Source organism: Lissotriton vulgaris, chromosome 10 (assembly GCF_964263255.1).
Source record: "Lissotriton vulgaris chromosome 10, aLisVul1.2, whole genome shotgun sequence".
NCBI lineage: Eukaryota > Metazoa > Chordata > Amphibia > Caudata > Salamandridae > Lissotriton > Lissotriton vulgaris.
In genome coordinates, this window is record NC_141698.1 from 374,207,987 (window position 1) to 374,225,131 (window position 17,145).

Below are 17,145 nucleotides of genomic sequence, written 5' to 3' on the forward strand. Positions count from 1 at the left end.
GCTATTCTGTAGCCGGAAATTAATGTATGTGTTGTGTATGCTTGGTATGCAATGATTGTATGAGAGGTGAGTGCAAATGTCATATGGCATGGGGACAAGTTTAAGTTAGACACTAGGTATGTATTTATTGCATTATTTGTTTAAATGTGCACATCAAATACGATTTGGATCAATGCTGCTTCATTCTAGTTTTGTATTGTACAAATAAATACAAAAGAAAGTATGTTTTTTTTTAATCATTTAAAAATATATTCCCCCCCCAAAAACTATTTAAAAAAAATGGATGAAAAACTAAACAAAAAATAATAAAAAAATGTGATTGGTGTTTTTTTTCATTATTTGCGATGATTTAAAACCTAGGGATAGCCCTATGGAGCTTTAACTACCCATAGTTAGGTGCTAGGACTATGCGGTGGGTGTTTCCCGGTACTGAGTAGTCAGCGATGGTCTTGTATCACCAGTAGGGTGTTCATCCCTCTCCCGAAGCCAAATTATGAAAGGTTCCCATATGTCCCTTGGACGGGATGCCATTGGAATAAGGTCCCAGAAGGTTGCCAGCTGCTCCTGACAGTAGGTAATGTCTTGGATCCACTCAGGGATTCGAGGGTGTTTGGGGGCCCCCCAGTGTATAGCAATAGTAGCATTGCAGTGAGCCGGCGGGATTCCAGAGGAATCCCCTCCACATATCAAACAAGAGCAACTATTGGGGAGCATTGTAGTGTGTGCCCGGTGATGGCTTGAATGGCTACATATACCTCCCCCCAGAACTTGGATACTGCAGGGCAATCCCATGCAATGTGCAGGAAAGTAGCAGTTTCGCATTTACATTTCCAGGAGCGTGAGTCCAGTCTGAGCTTTAGCTTAAATAACTGCAAAGGCGTGCAGTAGTATCGATGTAAGAATTTAAAATGTATAAGCTGTCGCTTATAGTGTGGTGACCGATATCGTGTTTGTGAGCAGGAAAACACCCATTGATCATCAGTGGGCGCACCATCCAACTCGGCTCTCCACTGTTCGTGTGCACACGGAGCAGTCCATGGGGTGTTTGATTGCGTGAGGGTATAAAGTCTGGAGACCAGTTAATGAGGGGACGGTGTTACCAGCAGATGTTCTAATGGCTGCATAGTAGTCAGGGAAAAGTAGGGTGCAGTGCTTTTCAAGTGGCTCTTAATTAATAATATAGGAGTACATCTAGAAAAAGCGCTTGTGTTTCAGCTTGGCTGGTGGGAGGGGTCAAGAATGTACCTTGTGGGTAGATATCTCCTACCGCAGATAGACCCATTTTGCGCGCCCTGTCCACAGCTCCCCTGTCGTGTAGGCATGGAAAGTGTGGGTGAAATGCCTGTGGCGTTGCTGATACATGCAGCAGGGAATTATTTGCCCGGCTCCTTAAGTCCTTCCATGCCCAGCGTAATGTTTCCACTGTGTTAATTTCCTTACCATTCCTGCAATAGAGTCGATATACAGCTGCATGCAGCGGAATGGAGTCAGCTATGTCCCTTTCTGTAGCTACATGTGGTTGAAACAGGGTCGGATGCACCCAATAGTGTAAAAATTGTGCCGATGCACTCAGCACATACAATTCAAAACTGGGTGTACCTAGTCCACCCTGACAGTGGCTGAGTTAACAACTCCCAGCTCACCCTGGGTTGACCGCCAGCCCAAGCTACTGCGATCGCAGAGTTTTAAAGAACGCTCGAGTAAGGGGTAATGGTACGTTAACAAAGAGATAAAGCAGCTTGGGGAGGACTATCATTTTTAGAATGGCTATTCTGCCCGCAAGTGTCAGGGCAAAGCGGCCCAGAATTTAGCTGGTCTTCTAGCCAGTTCATCAATCTACCAAAGTTTAAATGCCAGATTTGTGACAGATTGTTACTCAGCCAGATACCCAAGTATTTCACTGTGTCATCTGCCCATGTCAGGGGAAACTCCAGTTCGATATTCAGTGGGGCTTCTGTGAAGGATAATATATTTTGTAAAAAACATAATATCCACTATCTGATAACTTGTCAGCGGCAGGAAGAAGCAAAGCTTCATCTGTGGGTTTAACTCACTTAAGCCTCATCCATTTCTGCAACAGATAAGGTGTCTAGAAGTAATAAACCTAAAGCAGGCATCATTTCTTCACAGTGGTACTCAGTTAAGAGTCGGGTGGCTACAACAGGTTAGTTATAGATGTGCAAGAAGGGTACAAATTGTGGTATTAATGCTCTAAGGAAGGCCTGTGAGATCATGATCCAGTAGATGTAGGGGTGCGGCACATTGAACTGAAATACATACACCAATAGTGGCAGCAGCCATGATGCTAATGGCAGTGCACCACAACCATGGTCATCCTCAAGCGGCAATATTAGTTTAACGAAGGCTACTTCTAACTATTTGTCAGTGGAAGACATGGGTAAGGTTTCACTATAGTTTAGGACATGCAATGCTCCTTTAAGGAACAGATGATGAAGCAGAAGCAAGAAGTAAAACACAGCAGTGAATACCCAATAATGGTGCTCTTTTGGTGGTGATGGTAAAATGTACTGATTGCCTTATTAAAGCCTCTGACCCCTACCTCCCCTCTGGTTTGCAGCTCTATACAAAACATGCCACAAATAAATAAATACATTTTATTTCACAATCCTTAAAGCATACCGTTGTAACAGAAAAAGAACGAGCCAGGTTTAAGCTAGGGTGCTTGACTTTTCAAGCAAGGGCGGGCACAGCCCCGGCCTTCATCAATTCGGCAATTTCTCCCTATGTTCCTTCTAGGGACCTCCGCTCCTCTAGCCTAGCTTTACTAACTACGCCCCGGTTCAAAAAGAAGCGGGCAGGGGGGCAGAAGTTTGCCGTACTTGCTCCCACCTTCTGGAATGACCTCCCCCTATCTTTAAGACTCTCTTCCTCCTACATGGAGTTTCGGAGGTCTCTAAAAACATTATTATTCCAGCAGGCTTTTGGCACTTAGCTCTCTTATCTTTACTAGCTCTCTTATTTCATTCTTCTAGGGACCTCACCAGCGCCATGAAACTGACTCAGTGTACGTGCGCTCTACAAGTTCTTTTAAATTCAAATTCAAATGCTATGACCTGGTCTACGAGTGAAAGCATGTTCAGAAATGTGGGGAGAATCCAAGACAAAGGTGATGGTCCTGTATCTTGCTAGGCATGGGATTCCAATCATCATGCATGGTGGTGCTGGCCACATTGCTCAGCAACAGATGAGGAAGCAAAAGCAAGAAGGAGAATACTGTGGACAGGTCCCAACAGTGCCCTTATGGTGACGGTATAGTTACTATAGACAATAGCATCAACTGCACTTAATCAAAATATCACCCTACCTAAAAGTGTGAAAGCCTCCCCAAAACAAAACCGCTCTAATTTTTTGAGCTCTGGTTATGCAGCTGTACCAGTCAGGAAGACCTCCTATCAGTTCTACAAAAAAGTACAATAAAAACTACAGTGAGAGAGAGGCCTTTCGATCAGCCCTTTTATGCCACTGACTTCCACTTATTCTTTCCACGCTTTGCAACTGCTTGGTGTGCTATCCATCATGGCCATGCCACTTCATGATTGGTTACATTGTACTATTTCTATTCTTACTTACTATGCTGACACAATGAAATGTCAATCATTTTTAAGGCTTTGTTTAGGAAAGTGTGTGATGTATGGATACTTTGCTCCATCAGTGCTCCCAACTAATTATAGGAGGAAGGGAGCACAATGCCTCACATCCCAGCACTCAGTACACTCAGATGCATTATGGTAAACGCCGCCATCGCAACACTTACTTCAGTAAAAGTCTTTAGTTTTCACCACTGTAGGTGCAGTCTGTTACCAAAATTAGTCAAACTCGGTTTCTGAACATAACAGGTTCTTTCTATTAAGTCAGTATACATTTTAACAAATTAAAATAGGAAGTTTTCTTTGCTTTATTGTTCCCATCCTTTTTTTAAATATGTGCCTTTAGGAACTTTTCAGTTCATTGGGCAAAACATGAGATACCTCAGTGAGGAAAATGCTTTTTGTTTTGTGACATTCTTAATGTACATAATATTCAGCTTTAATCTGCCTCCAAACCTTATTCCTGTTGATCCAGCATCTGTCCCAGATATACAACACAAAACTTCAATAATGGTATAATTGTATAAGGATGTACACAATGAAGCGTAATGGGGTAAGCAACTGTAATAGTACATGCCATGCACTGACAGTTCCAGTCAGCTGTGCCAGTACAAAAGCATGATCTTTAGTTTGACAGTTGGGAGAAAGGAAAGTTCCAAAGCGAGGAAAAGAGAGGGGAAAACAGGGAATGAACATACAGTAAGCCTCAAATGTTCTCAACAATCTTGAGTAAGAGATGAGCAATGTTGTACAATCTTCTATAAAAGACCATTGTGTAGCTTCAGTAAATATGAAATGCGTGTTCATTATATCTTGAGGACATTTTGTAAAAACGTCCTGCCTGCCCACTTATGGTTTGTGCAAAAACCACAGTTGATGGACAGAATGCAGAACAATGTCATACATTCACCCCAGTACAGAGATCTGGGCCTAAATCCAACTTTTTTTGCACTCCACACCACCCCAGTTCAGACATGGCCATATGCAAATCAGTCTGACCCTGTGCCTCATGGGAACAGTCCAGCCCGAACCGCCAAGCCATGCCTTCCCTGGACCGGAAACAAGCGTCCGAGGACTGGTTTCTGGCATTCCAGTCGTCTTCAGCCCGGCTTGCTTGAATCCAGTGGTGTGGAGAGCTTGGGACTCACGTCTGAGCATACCCATCCCACTCGGGGCGACAAATGCAAAAACCACAGTTGATGGACAGAATGCAGAACAATGTCATACATTCACCGCAGTACAGAGATCTGGGCCTAAATCCATCGTTTTTTTGCACTCCACAGCACCCCAGTTCAGACATGGCCATATGCAAATCAGTCAGACCCTGTGCCTCATGGGAACAGTCCAGCCCGAACCGCCATGCCATGCCTTCCCTGTACCGGAAACAAGCTTCCGAAAACCGGTTTCTGGCATTCCAGCCATCTTCAGCCCGGCTTGCTTGCTAGAGGACCAGATCTCTGTACTGGGGTGAATGTATGACATTGTTCTGCATTCTGTCCATCAACTGTGGTTTTTGCATTTGTCACCCCGAGTGGGATGGGTATGCTCAGACGTGAGTCCCATGCTCTCCACACCACTGGATTCAAGCAAGCCGGGCTGAAGACAGCTGGAATGCCTGAAACCGGTCCATGAGGAACAGGGTCAGACTGATTTGCATATAGCCATGTCTGAACTGGGGTGGTAGAGTGGGCTAAAGAACGGTGATGGATTAAACCCAGATCTTTTGACTGGGTGTGAGTGTTTGATTGGTTCAGATGCTCCGTCCATTACCACCCCCTTTTGTACCACTTATGGTTTATGGCTTTACTCTACAGATACTCAAGCTCTGTATTTTTCAGAAAATCCACCCAAGAAGTGGTGATTTGAAAAACTTAAGAAGATCGAACCATGTACAGACCCTAACTGATGGCACCATTTGGCCAACCCATGACGTAAATCAGCAAAAGATATGCCCTTAAAACATTTTGGTGGGAATGGAAGCATAATCCAGTCTCGTTTCCAAATGTATCAGAAAGCCACTCTTTTAAATTGATCTATGCGGTGTGGTCACTCTCTCCTACTTTCGTACAGGTATTCACTGTCTCTCTCCAGAGCAGGGTTCAGTTTAGAGGATTATCAGTGTCTCCACTAACAGGTCAGTCCTCACCAGAGATCATGCAGCTTACTATAAACATGCATGTATCTACCGAGCAACCACCATCCCTTGTGATAACAGATGGGCTTCGTCAGTAATGTGTTTCTGAACAAGAAGGGGGGGAGCAGCGGGGGGATTTCCCACTAATTCATGGAAGGGGCCCCCAGGAAGTATCACCTGGAGAAATTCATGGGGGGGGGGGGGGAATTCTTCATCTCCGCAACCTTACCTGGATACAGAGAAAGCTCGGTCTCTCTCAGTCCCACCTTCCGATAACAGATACCTCAAATTAAAAGCTTCAGACACACAATCAACAAATGCCTTTGGTTGTCGGTCCAATCGGCTACTGACAGAAGACTGGAGCAGCAGCACACTGCATTCACAGATCATACGTAAAGCCTCAGTTTGAAAATGCAGCAGAATGTACACCTTCAAACTCAGCACAAAGAAATCAGGATAATGCAATGGAAAATGATATGGAGAAACCCACTATGCAATAGGTCTCTCGTCAGACCCCCTCCATCATTCCTGAAACACACATTACCATATGACCACCTGTTACATCAGTGTCATGCTACCATTATATTGTTATATGATGGATTCGATCATATACCTGAGCATAGGTCAACACATTTCCACTATAATGACAGTTTACTTACATAGTCCGCAAGGGCTTTCATGCCACTTGGAAACCTTTCTGGATCAGGCTGGAGCCGCCCCTGGGAATCCCTCTCCTTCAGAGACCAACAATCGTCTATGCTCACGTACTGGTAACCAAGCTCCTTCCATCCATCTTCTGCCATCCGGTCAGCCATGCTTTTGAACAAATGCTCACTTAGGGAGGAACAGATACAAAAATGTTAATGTAAGAAATGGAGATGTAGATAACATGTTCTATTTTGCGAGCTGTAACAGAACCTGTAATCTTTACATAGCTCTCCTCAATATCCAACATTCAACCGACCAGAAGAAAGGCTAAACCCCATTACCTCTGGCTTTCAAAGTGAAAACATCACTAAAATATTCCTTGTAATTTGAGTTCCCTTCTTTTAAGCTTAAGAGTGAACCTGCAAAGCTTTGAGAAATCGCAAACATCTGGACGCCATGATGTCCAGAAACCCCAGACATCTAGTGTTTGCACAATACAAAGACCACGTACATACATTTACTTTGAATAACTCAGTTAATACATGCTGTGCCAGCAATGTGAACTCACCAATCGGGCAAACATCCCTATTAATGAAACAACATTTCTTTCCTCAATGGAGTGTGTACCCTGTGCTCTGAAGCATTTGCGGGCGGCTTCTTCCTTGGCACTCAAAAAATGAAGAAACAAGCATTTGCAATGCAATAGGTCTCGCATTTACACGAGTTTGAGCTATTGCCATTGTAAATGACATCGCCTTGTATTTATACAAATAAAAGGCGTTGTTATTTACAATGCCAATAGCTTAAACTCTCGCAAATGCGCAACCTATTGCATTGGAAATTATCGGCTTAGTAAACGCGAAGTCTTGATGAACTGGTTTGTGACGGGTCTCGTGGCTTCCACAGAGGTAGAGTTGTGCGTGTAGTTACAGGAAAGTCCCCATCCCTTGTTCTGCGTATGGCTAGCTCCGATGATACAAAGTTTCCCTTAGCTGGCAACGTCAATTATACAGGGCGGACTCCTACCACTGTAACGATATCGACGATTTATTAAGGGCACTTAAACTACTCAAGGTTCTCATTGTACATGAAGCAAACACGTTTCATTACTGAAGTCAATGGCACATATTTTTTTTTGATTTGAGAGGATAAAAACCTAAGCCAGCACGGTCTAAATTAAGAGCCGCGCCTTTAAGCCTTTGTAGACCTTTATGGTGTATAGTCACTGTAGTGGGCCATGTTTTACCTAGCTTCCAATATTCAATTGCAGCTTTTCAATTAATTATGTTTTGGGAGAAATATAATCGGTTACATTATGTAGTGCTTCATACTACAGTGCCGGGTCCAAGCATTATACATTTCCGGTTTACATTCTCTAATTTAATAATATTTGGTTTATCGCCCTCGGAAGCATGAAAAGCGGACTTGACTTTGCTGGCTTTCAAGCTCAGTCCTGTATTGCGACTTTACCGAGCTATCTTACAGGCCATAAACAAGACCTTTTCAAGTATTAACAAGCCTCTCCGGAGACTCCGTGCCGGGCGGCAGTTGATGTTCAAGCCCCGCTGCCCCAGTACAGACAGCGCAGCACAGACAGCACTGCCCTGCGCATCCACACAGAGGACTTTAAACATGCTTTTAATGACTATAATGTGTCCCGGGATAGTGCATTCCTCTCGGGGCACGACGGCGTCACAACAGCCCTCGTGCAATGTGTGCCCTTCCTCCCTCCCTTGCACGCACATATATTCACACACTGGCGGACATACACACACAATACACACTCTCACCCTGATACTCAACACGTAGACACATATGAAGAGACATGCAGACGGACGAGCTGACACGCACAGGCACATGCACTCACTCAGACACAGACATTGCGCAGAGAGATATTCACAGATGAAGAAACCCGCACAGACACACGTGCACAAACACACAGGCGCATATACACAGTACATACACTAATTCCATATACAGACATAAAACATAGTTTGAGACATTTCATATTTATTCCCACATATGCAAATACAGTCTACATTTATATATGTTAAAAAATCACACAATAAGGAACGCGTTTGTTGCCCCCTCTTGAAAATACATAAACGTACTGCTTGTATACGATTGTGTTGTCGGCCGTCAAACAGACGCAAAGACAAACAAAGTAATTCTTTATTATTCTTATCACAACTCATAACTAAGCTCACTGAAGGACTCCGGTGCCACGTGGCGCAGCGGTTAGTCGCATAAAGTAAACAAACAGGCAATAAAGTGCCAGACAGTAAGTGAGGCGTATTTAGCTATCAATTGCTTTCTGTAGTGGCCTCAGCAACAAGCGCTTTGTGAAAGCAACCTCTTAACATCAAGGACACTTCCAGTTCCAGACCAGAAAACAGGTCCAGCAAGCTACTGTACCCTGCACTCCCTCCACCATGCTGTTGGCTACACGTGCATGGGTTAAAAAACAAGCATTAGAAATGCAATCGGGCTCGGATTTATTTGAGTTTGAGCTAATGGCATTGTAAATGTGTGTTATGGAGTGTGTTCATGTGGTGTGTACTGCCAGTGATCTCCTTGTGAGTGTGAGAATATTGCACCGTTACTGCCTGTGTTGTCCTTCTTGTGAGTGTGAGAAGCTTGCACCTCTGCTGCCTGTGGTCTCCTTGTGAGTGTAAGAAGCTTGCACCTCTGCTGCCTGTGGTCTCCTTGTGAGTGTAAGAAGCTTGCACCTCTGCTGCCTGTGATGTCATTCTTGTGAGTGTAAGAAGCTTGCACTGCTGCTGCCTGTGATGTTGTTCTTGTGAGTGTGAGAAGCTTGCACAGCTGCAGCCTGTGAGTATGAGAAGATTGCATTGTGCATCTCTGTGCTGTGCCTGTTCTTTGTAAGGGACTCTTGCTCTGTTGCTGCCTTGGCACAGTACCTGCTGTGAGTGTGTGAGGGAAGCTTGCACCACTGCTGCTTGTGATGTCGTTCTTGCGAGTGGGAGAAGCTTGCACCTCAGCTGCCTGTGGTCTCCTTGTGAGTGTAAGAAGCTTGCACTGCTGCTGCCTGTGATGTCGTTCTTGTGAGTGTGAGAAGCTTGCACAGCTGCTGCCTGTGATGTCCTTCTTGTGAGTGTGAGAAGCTTGCACCGCTGCTGCTTGTGATGTCCTTCTTGTGAGTGGGAGAAGCTTGCACCTCAGCTGCCTGTGGTCTCCTTGTGAGTGTGAGAAGCTTGCACAGCTGCTGCCTGTGATGTCCTTCGCGTGAGTGTGAGAAGCTTGCACCGCTGCTGCCTGTGAGTATGAGAAGATTGCATTGTGCATCTCTGTGCTGTGCCTGTTCTTTGTAAGGGACTCTTGCTCTGTTGCTGCCTTGGCACAGTACCTGCTGTGAGTGTGTAAGGGAAGCTTGCACCACTGCTGCTTGTGATGTCGTTCTTGCGAGTGTGAGAAGCTTGCACCTCTGCTGCCTGTCGTCTCCTTGCGGGTGTGAGAAGCTTGCACCGCTGCTGTTTGTGATGTCCTTCTTGTGAGTGTAAGAAGCTTGCACAGCTGCTGCCTGTGATGTCCTACTCTCTACTCTCTACTCTCTACTCTGCCCTCACTACTCTGCCCTCCCTACTCTGCCCTCCCTACTCTGCCCTCCCTACTCTGCCCTCCCTACTCTGCCCTCCCTACTCTGCCCTCCCTACTCTGCCCTCCCTACTCTGCCCTCCCTACTCTGCACTCCCTACTCTGCACTCCCTACTCTGCACTCCCTACTCTGCACTCCCTACTCTGCACTCTGCCCTCCCTACTCTGCACTCTGCCCTCCCTACTCTGCACTCTGCCCTCCCTACTCTGCACTCTGCCCTCCCTACTCTGCACTCTGCCCTCACTACTCTGCCCTCCCTACTCTGCACTCTGCCCTCACTACTCTGCCCTCCCTACTCTGCACTCTGCCCTCACTACTCTGCACTCTGCACTCTGCCCTCACTACTCTGCACTCTGCACTCTGCCCTCACTACTCTGCACTCTGCACTCTGCCCTCACTACTCTGCACTCTGCACTCTGCCCTCACTACTCTGCACTCTGCACTCTGCCCTCACTACTCTGCACTCTGCACTCTGCACTCTGCCCTCACTACTCTGCACTCTGCCCTCACTACTCTGCACTCTGCACTCTGCACTCTGCCCTCACTACTCTGCACTCTGCACTCTGCACTCTGCACTCTGCACTCTGCACTCTGCACTCACTACTCTGCACTCACTACTCTGCACTCACTACTCTGCACTCTGCACTCTGCCCTCACTACTCTGCACTCTGCACTCTGCCCTCACTACTCTGCACTCTGCACTCTGCCCTCACTACTCTGCACTCTGCACTCTGCCCTCACTACTCTGCACTCTGCACTCTGCACTCTGCCCTCACTACTCTGCACTCTGCACTCTGCCCTCACTACTCTGCCCTCACTACTCTGCCCTCACTACTCTGCCCTCACTACTCTGCCCTCACTACTCTGCCCTCACTACTCTGCCCTCACTACTCTGCCCTCACTACTCTGCCCTCACTACTCTGCCCTCACTACTCTGCCCTCACTACTCTGCCCTCACTACTCTGCCCTCACTACTCTGCCCTCACTACTCTGCCCTCACTACTCTGCCCTCACTACTCTGCCCTCACTACTCTGCCCTCACTACTCTGCCCTCACTACTCTGCCCTCACTACTCTGCCCTCACTACTCTGCCCTCACTACTCTGCCCTCACTACTCTGCCCTCACTACTCTGCCCTCACTACTCTGCCCTCACTACTCTGCACTCACTACTCTGCACTCACTACTCTGCACTCACTACTCTGCACTCACTACTACTCTGCACTCACTACTCTGCACTCACTACTCTGCACTCACTACTCTGCACTCACTACTCTGCACTCACTACTCTGCACTCACTACTCTGCGGGTGTGTGGTGGTGGTGTGCGTGGGCATGCGGTTGTGTGTGCGATTGTGTGTGTGCGTGTGTGCGGTTGTGTGTGTGCGGTTGTGTGTGTGTGCGGTTGTGTGTGTGTGTGCGGTTGTGTGTGTGTGTGCGGTTGTGTGTGTGTGTGTGCGGTTGTGTGGGTGTGTGTGCGGTTGTGTGGGTGTGTGTGTGCGGTTGTGTGTGTGTGTGCGGTTGTGTGTGTGTGTGCGGTTGTGTGTGTGTGTGCGGTTGTGTGTGTGTGTGTGCGGTTGTGTGGGTGTGTGTGTGCGGTTGTGCGGTTGTGTGCGGGTGTGTGGGTGTGTGCGGTTGGGTGTGTATGGTTGGGTGTGTACAAGCCACATCGTTCACACTGAGCTCTGTATATAAAGGTCATGCAATTTGTACATGCGATTTTGAAAGTAATGTATTTCTGAGAGCAGCACCCATTTTTTTTAGATACCTGCTTACAAGATAAACCATATCTTCTTTACAAAGTAAAGGAGGCCTTCCCTTTGTAGGGAAAAACAATATAATTCTGTTAAATGAGTGAACGAAATGCATTGGGGCAGAAAAATAAAAGGGAAATGAAGCAGGAGTGAAGTGTGCGTGAAAAGGAGAAGGCTGTTAGTGCAAGAAATCAGTGGCTAGGCTTGTATGAGAAGCAGGAGGTGTGGGAAAAGGTGTGAGGGGGAAGTGAATGCCTGGGATCTGCGAAGGCTTTGTGTGAAAGGGAACTGTTGACATTGGTCACAGGAGGATGTACCAGTGTCTGCTTGGGCAGTGAGTGAGTGATCTGGGAATGAGTTTGAAAAACTGGTATGAACATTAGGGTGAAGCAAGTCTCTAATGATAGGACACTGAATGATAGTACAATGAGTGATCTGGTACAACGGCAGTAGGAATCTGGTAACCGGACTGTGAGAGTAAATGTGAGGCTCCCAGTGAGAGGAAAGCGAGGTGGAGTGTTTTTTTATGAAAGGGTGGAGAGAGTGAGTCATGGTGACGAGACAGGGAGCGAGTGAGGAATCTGGCAATAGCTGGGAAGATGCAAGGGATCTGGTAAGAGGACAACGAGAGCTACTATAAGGGGTCTATTATGAGGGCAGTAAATTAAAGTGATCTTCTATTTTGACATTAAAAGTTTGAGTTCGGGTGAGTGGGCACGAGTGCTTATCAAAGCACTTTGTTTGTTTTTTTACTTTCAGCTGTGCTGCATAGCAGCCAGGCTGCTGTACAACATGGCTAAACATATCCCTGACAAAACCAACAGATTTTGTATAGGAGAGTCCTATTTGCTTTGCCAATGCTTGTTTAGCCTACCTCAGTCAAAGAGCAGGCGCGGGTTTGCCGGCGCGCACACAGAGCTCAAGGGAAAAAAAACATCAGTGCACACGCTCCCAGCACCATCTGCCTTCAATTACCGGCACCTCGGACAGCTGGTAATTGAGGATTTATGTATTCTTCTGCGCGTGTCCGAACACTTTATGCAGGAAGTGGACATTGCAAAAATTCCAAAGCCCTATGGCGTGCTGCCTTACTTAAACACAGCCTTGCCTGGACCAATTACCATTCACATGGCAGAATACCACACGCAAAAACCGCGCGCTTTCTGGAATGCGGCAGCCCACAGCCCTTTCTGAACTTTTTTTTTTTTATAACATTAAAGCTCGGAAGCCCCGCCCCACTTCGTGTGACGTAGGCCCGAGCCCTAAAAACTGAAAATAAACAGGCAGATAGTGCGAGCTCTGCCGCTTTAGTGAAATTCGTAAAAAGTCAAACTTACAGCCTGCTTCTGTAGGGACATCTGCCGCCTGTGTTCCTATTACCGAGTGCCATGTCCTCCTCCTTGAAGGAGCTTCTTGCAGCTGAATAATTATCAATGACGTGCTATGTGCACACCGTCTCATCTGCACCGATCCATTGGCATGCATAGAAAGCCCGGGACATGGAGTTTTTATTTTTATTTCCCAATTTTGATCGGGAACACACTTTTTGAAAAGGGGGGGCCCTTGGCCCCCTCCGCCTGCATGGCGGTGCGGCGATCCCCTCTCCCCTTGCCTCCCGGTGGTGTGGGGGCGTGATCTCCCGGCATCCAATGGTTACGCGGGAGGTGTGCGCCACACCACTGCTCGGCCGACGCCCAATCCCTGATCCGGGAGGCGTGGTGCAGTCTTCCGGGTCAAGGGGGCGGGCGTCGAGGGGTGAGGGGAGGGGGTGGCCCACCCTCTCCCCGCGTCCCCGGGAATAAAGGAGGGGGGAGCGCTCAGTTGGCCCATCTTGTCGCCTGACGCTCCCCCACACTGGTCGTGCCCCGTGCTCGGGGCCTCCTAATTTTCGGTTTTATCTTTCAGGTCAAGGATTGCTGCTAGGAGTGTGTGGTAGCGCAACAGTAGAAGCAGACAGACGGAGCGTGGATCGTACAGGCTGAAGCGTTCACGTGGTATACCGGTGTACAGTGGATCTGTAGAGTACTGGACGTAGGACACGCAGGACGTAGAAAGTAAGAGGAGAGCGGGAGGCTTGCATTTCATTGCTTCGTGTGGCCGCCAGGTTCAAGTTCAAGAATTTGTATAGCGCACTACTCACCCAGGGGGTCTCAAGGTGCTTGGGTGATGGGGTGCATTATTTATCGAATAGCCAGATTTTAAGTTCCTTCCTGAAGGAGATGTGGTTCTGGGTAAGGCGAAGGTGAGTGGGGAGAGAGTTCCAGGTTTTGGCCGCCAAGTAGGAGAAGGATCTTCCTACCATGGTGGATCTATGGATGCGCGGAACTGCGGCGAGGGCTTGATTGGAGGATCTTAGTTGGCGGGTGGGTGTGTAGAAGGACAGTCGTGTGTTGAGGCATTCGGGTCCTAGTTTGCAGAGGGCCTTGTGTGCGTGGGTGAGGAGACGAAACGTTATTCTCTTGTTGACGGGAAGCCAGTGGAGGTCTTTCAGGTGGCCGGTAATGTGAGTTAGGCGAGGGATGTCCAAGATGAGTCTGGCTGATGCGTTTTGGATGCATTGGAGTTTTTTCTGTAATTTGGCTGTGGTTCGGGCGTAGAGTGTGTTTCCATAGTCCAGTCGGCTTGTGACCAGTGCGTGGGTGACACAGTCTTTCTTGTTTCGGTGGGGATCCAACAAAAGATTTTTTGGAGCATACGAAGTACGTTGAAGCAAGAGGATGAGACTGAGTTGACTTGTCTGGTCATCGAGAGGGAGGAGTCTAGGATGAAGCCTAGGTTACGTGCGTGGTCTGTGGGTATGGGTGCCGTGCCCAGGGCCGATGGCCACCATGAGTCGTCCCAGGCAGAGGGGGATGATCCTAGGATGAGGACTTCCGTTTTGTCTGAGTTAAGTTTTAGGCGGCTGTTTTTCATCCATTCGGCTACTTCTTTCATGCCTTCATGAAGATTGGTTTTGGCGGTGTTAGGGTCTTTGGTAAGGGAAAGGATCAGCTGGGTGTCGTCAGCGTAAGAGATGATGTTAAGGTTGTGTTGTCGCGCGATGGATGCGAGGGGACTCATGTAAACGTTGAAGAGGGTGGGACTGAGTGATGATCCTTGTGGTACTCCGCAGATGACTTCGGTGGCCTCTGATTTGAAAGGGGGGAGTCGGACTCTTTGGGTTCTCCCGGCGAGGAACGAGATGAACCAGATCAAGGCCTTTCCTTGTATGCCGATGTTGTTGAGGCGTTGTATGAGGGTGCTATGACAGACTGTGTCGAATGCGGCGGAGAGGTCGAGTAGGATGAGGGCAACTGTTTCTCCGTTGTCCAGTAGTGTTCGGATGTCGTCTGTCGCTGCAATAAGGGCGGTTTCGGTGCTGTGTTTGGCTCGAAAGCCGGACTGTGAGGAGTCGAGGGAGTTGTTGGATTCAAGGAAGGCGGCGAGCTGTCTATTGACTGCTTTCTCAATCACTTTGGCAGGGAATGGGAGGAGGGAGATGGGCGGTAGTTCTTAAGTTCAGAGGGGTCTGCTGTGGGTTTCTTGAGGACGGCGCTGAGTTCGGCGTGTTTCCAGCTTTCTGGGAAGGTAGCGGAGTTGAAGGAGCAGTTGATGACATCACGGAGATGGGGTGCGATGATGGAGTCTGCTTTGTTGAAGATGTGGTGGGGACAGGGGTCGGTTGGCGAACCTGAATGGATGGAGTTCATTAGGTGGATGGTGTCTTCAGTGGTGATTGGGTTCCAGGCGTTAAGGATGTTAGAGGGCGGTTTAGGTTCGGAGGTGGGTGGAGTGGACTGTTCTTTGCAAATGATCTCAAAGCTGTTATGTAGGTCGGCGATTTTGTTGTAAAAGAAAGAGGATAACGAGTCGCAGAGGTCTTCGGAGGGAGTAATGTCGTTTGAGGCTGCGGTGGGGTTGGTAAATTCTTTAACAATGTTGAATAGTTCCTTGCTGTTTTGGGCGTTGTTGTCGAGTCGATCCTTGAATGCTGATTTCTTGGTGGATCGGATCAGTTGGTGGTGTTTGCGGGTGGCTGTCTTGAAGGTGGTCAGGTTGTCAGCGGTTGGGTTTTTTCTCCATGTTTTCTCAAGAGTACAGCATAGTTTCTTGGATTTCTTAAGGTCCTCGTTGAACCAGGGGGCCTTTTTGCTACCCTGTTTGATTTGGTGGTTTTCAAGGGTGCTAGTTCGTCAGCGCTGTGAGTGATCCATTGTTTGAGTTTGGTGGCCGCTTGGTTTGGGTCCGAAGAGAGGGTTTTGTTTGAGCGATGTGAGGAGTTGGTCGGTGGTGATTTTGTTCCAGTTTCTTCGTTGAATAGATTGTGGGGGGTTGTGGGTCGAGGTAGTTTTGTTGCTGAAGTGAACACAGCTGTGGTCCGTCCAATGGAGAGTTGTGGTGTGATCGAAGGAGATGTGCTTGCAGGAGGTGAAGATTGGGTCGAGCGTGTGGCCGGCTACATGGGTGGGGATGTCAACAAGTTGTTTGAGACCAAGGTTAGCCAGGTTGTCCAGAAGGGTGGTGGTGTTGCTGTCGTTTTTCTTTTCCAGGTGGAAGTTGAGGTCTCCCAGTAGAATGTAGTTCTCGGAGGCGAGGACATGTGGGCTGATGAATTCAGTGATGCCTTCGCTGAATTGTTTACGGGTTCCTGGTGGTCTGTAGATGAGGGTGCCTCTAAGTGTGGTCCTGGGGTCGGTGTGGATCAGAAAGTGGAGGTGTTCGGCGGTTACAAGGTTATCGTCGAGGCTGGTCGTGATTCTGATGTTGTTCTTATGGACGATGGCGATGCCTCCTCCTGTTTGGTTGGTGCGGTCTTTTCGGATGATCTTGTAGGCGTCCGGGATGGCTATGGCGATGTCGGGTGAAGAAGAGGCGTTCATCCAGGTTTCTGTAAGGAAGGCGATGTCCGGTGAAGCAGTGTCGAGTAGGTCCCAGAGTTCAGTGGCGTGTCTGTGGACCGAGCGGGTGTTCAGCAGGATGCACTTCAGGTGGTTAGTCAGAGCTGTGTTTGGAGTTAGTGGATTTGGTGTGGGTCTTGATGCAGGCGAACTTGCAGGAGTGGCAGGTGAAGGGACCGTGGGTACGTCCTGGGGTAGCCTCGTAGCATTGTGGTGTGCGTCTGGGGTTAAGGGATAGGAGGGTGGCGGCGTCATACGTTAAGCGGGAGGAGTGCGGTTTGCGGGGACCAGGGGGTCTGGCGCTGGGCGCGGTCCAGGCACGGACAGGCGTAGACGGGCTAACCTTTGGCGCACCTTCGGCGCGCATGGGGCGCGTCCGCTGCGCGTGTATGCTGCGCGTATAAGCGTCGGTCATATGTGGATAGTGGAAGGGGAGGGGCGAGGGAGGGTCAGCTGGGAGGCGGGTGCGGGGTGGAGGGGACGGGCTCCGAGGCACAACAACAACAAAATG

General features: G+C 48.2%; 1 protein-coding gene across 1 annotated transcript in view; it reads right to left on the bottom strand.

The window, feature by feature from the left end:
* Positions 1-17,145, bottom strand: part of LOC147685287 (alpha-N-acetylgalactosaminidase-like) — a 163,481-nt gene that overhangs the window by 78,885 nt on the left and 67,451 nt on the right. Inside the window, exon 3 of the mRNA XM_086941200.1 lies at positions 6,402-6,576. Coding sequence (XP_086797326.1) covers positions 6,402-6,576 — 175 coding nt within the window. The remainder of the gene's footprint in view (positions 1-6,401; positions 6,577-17,145) is intronic.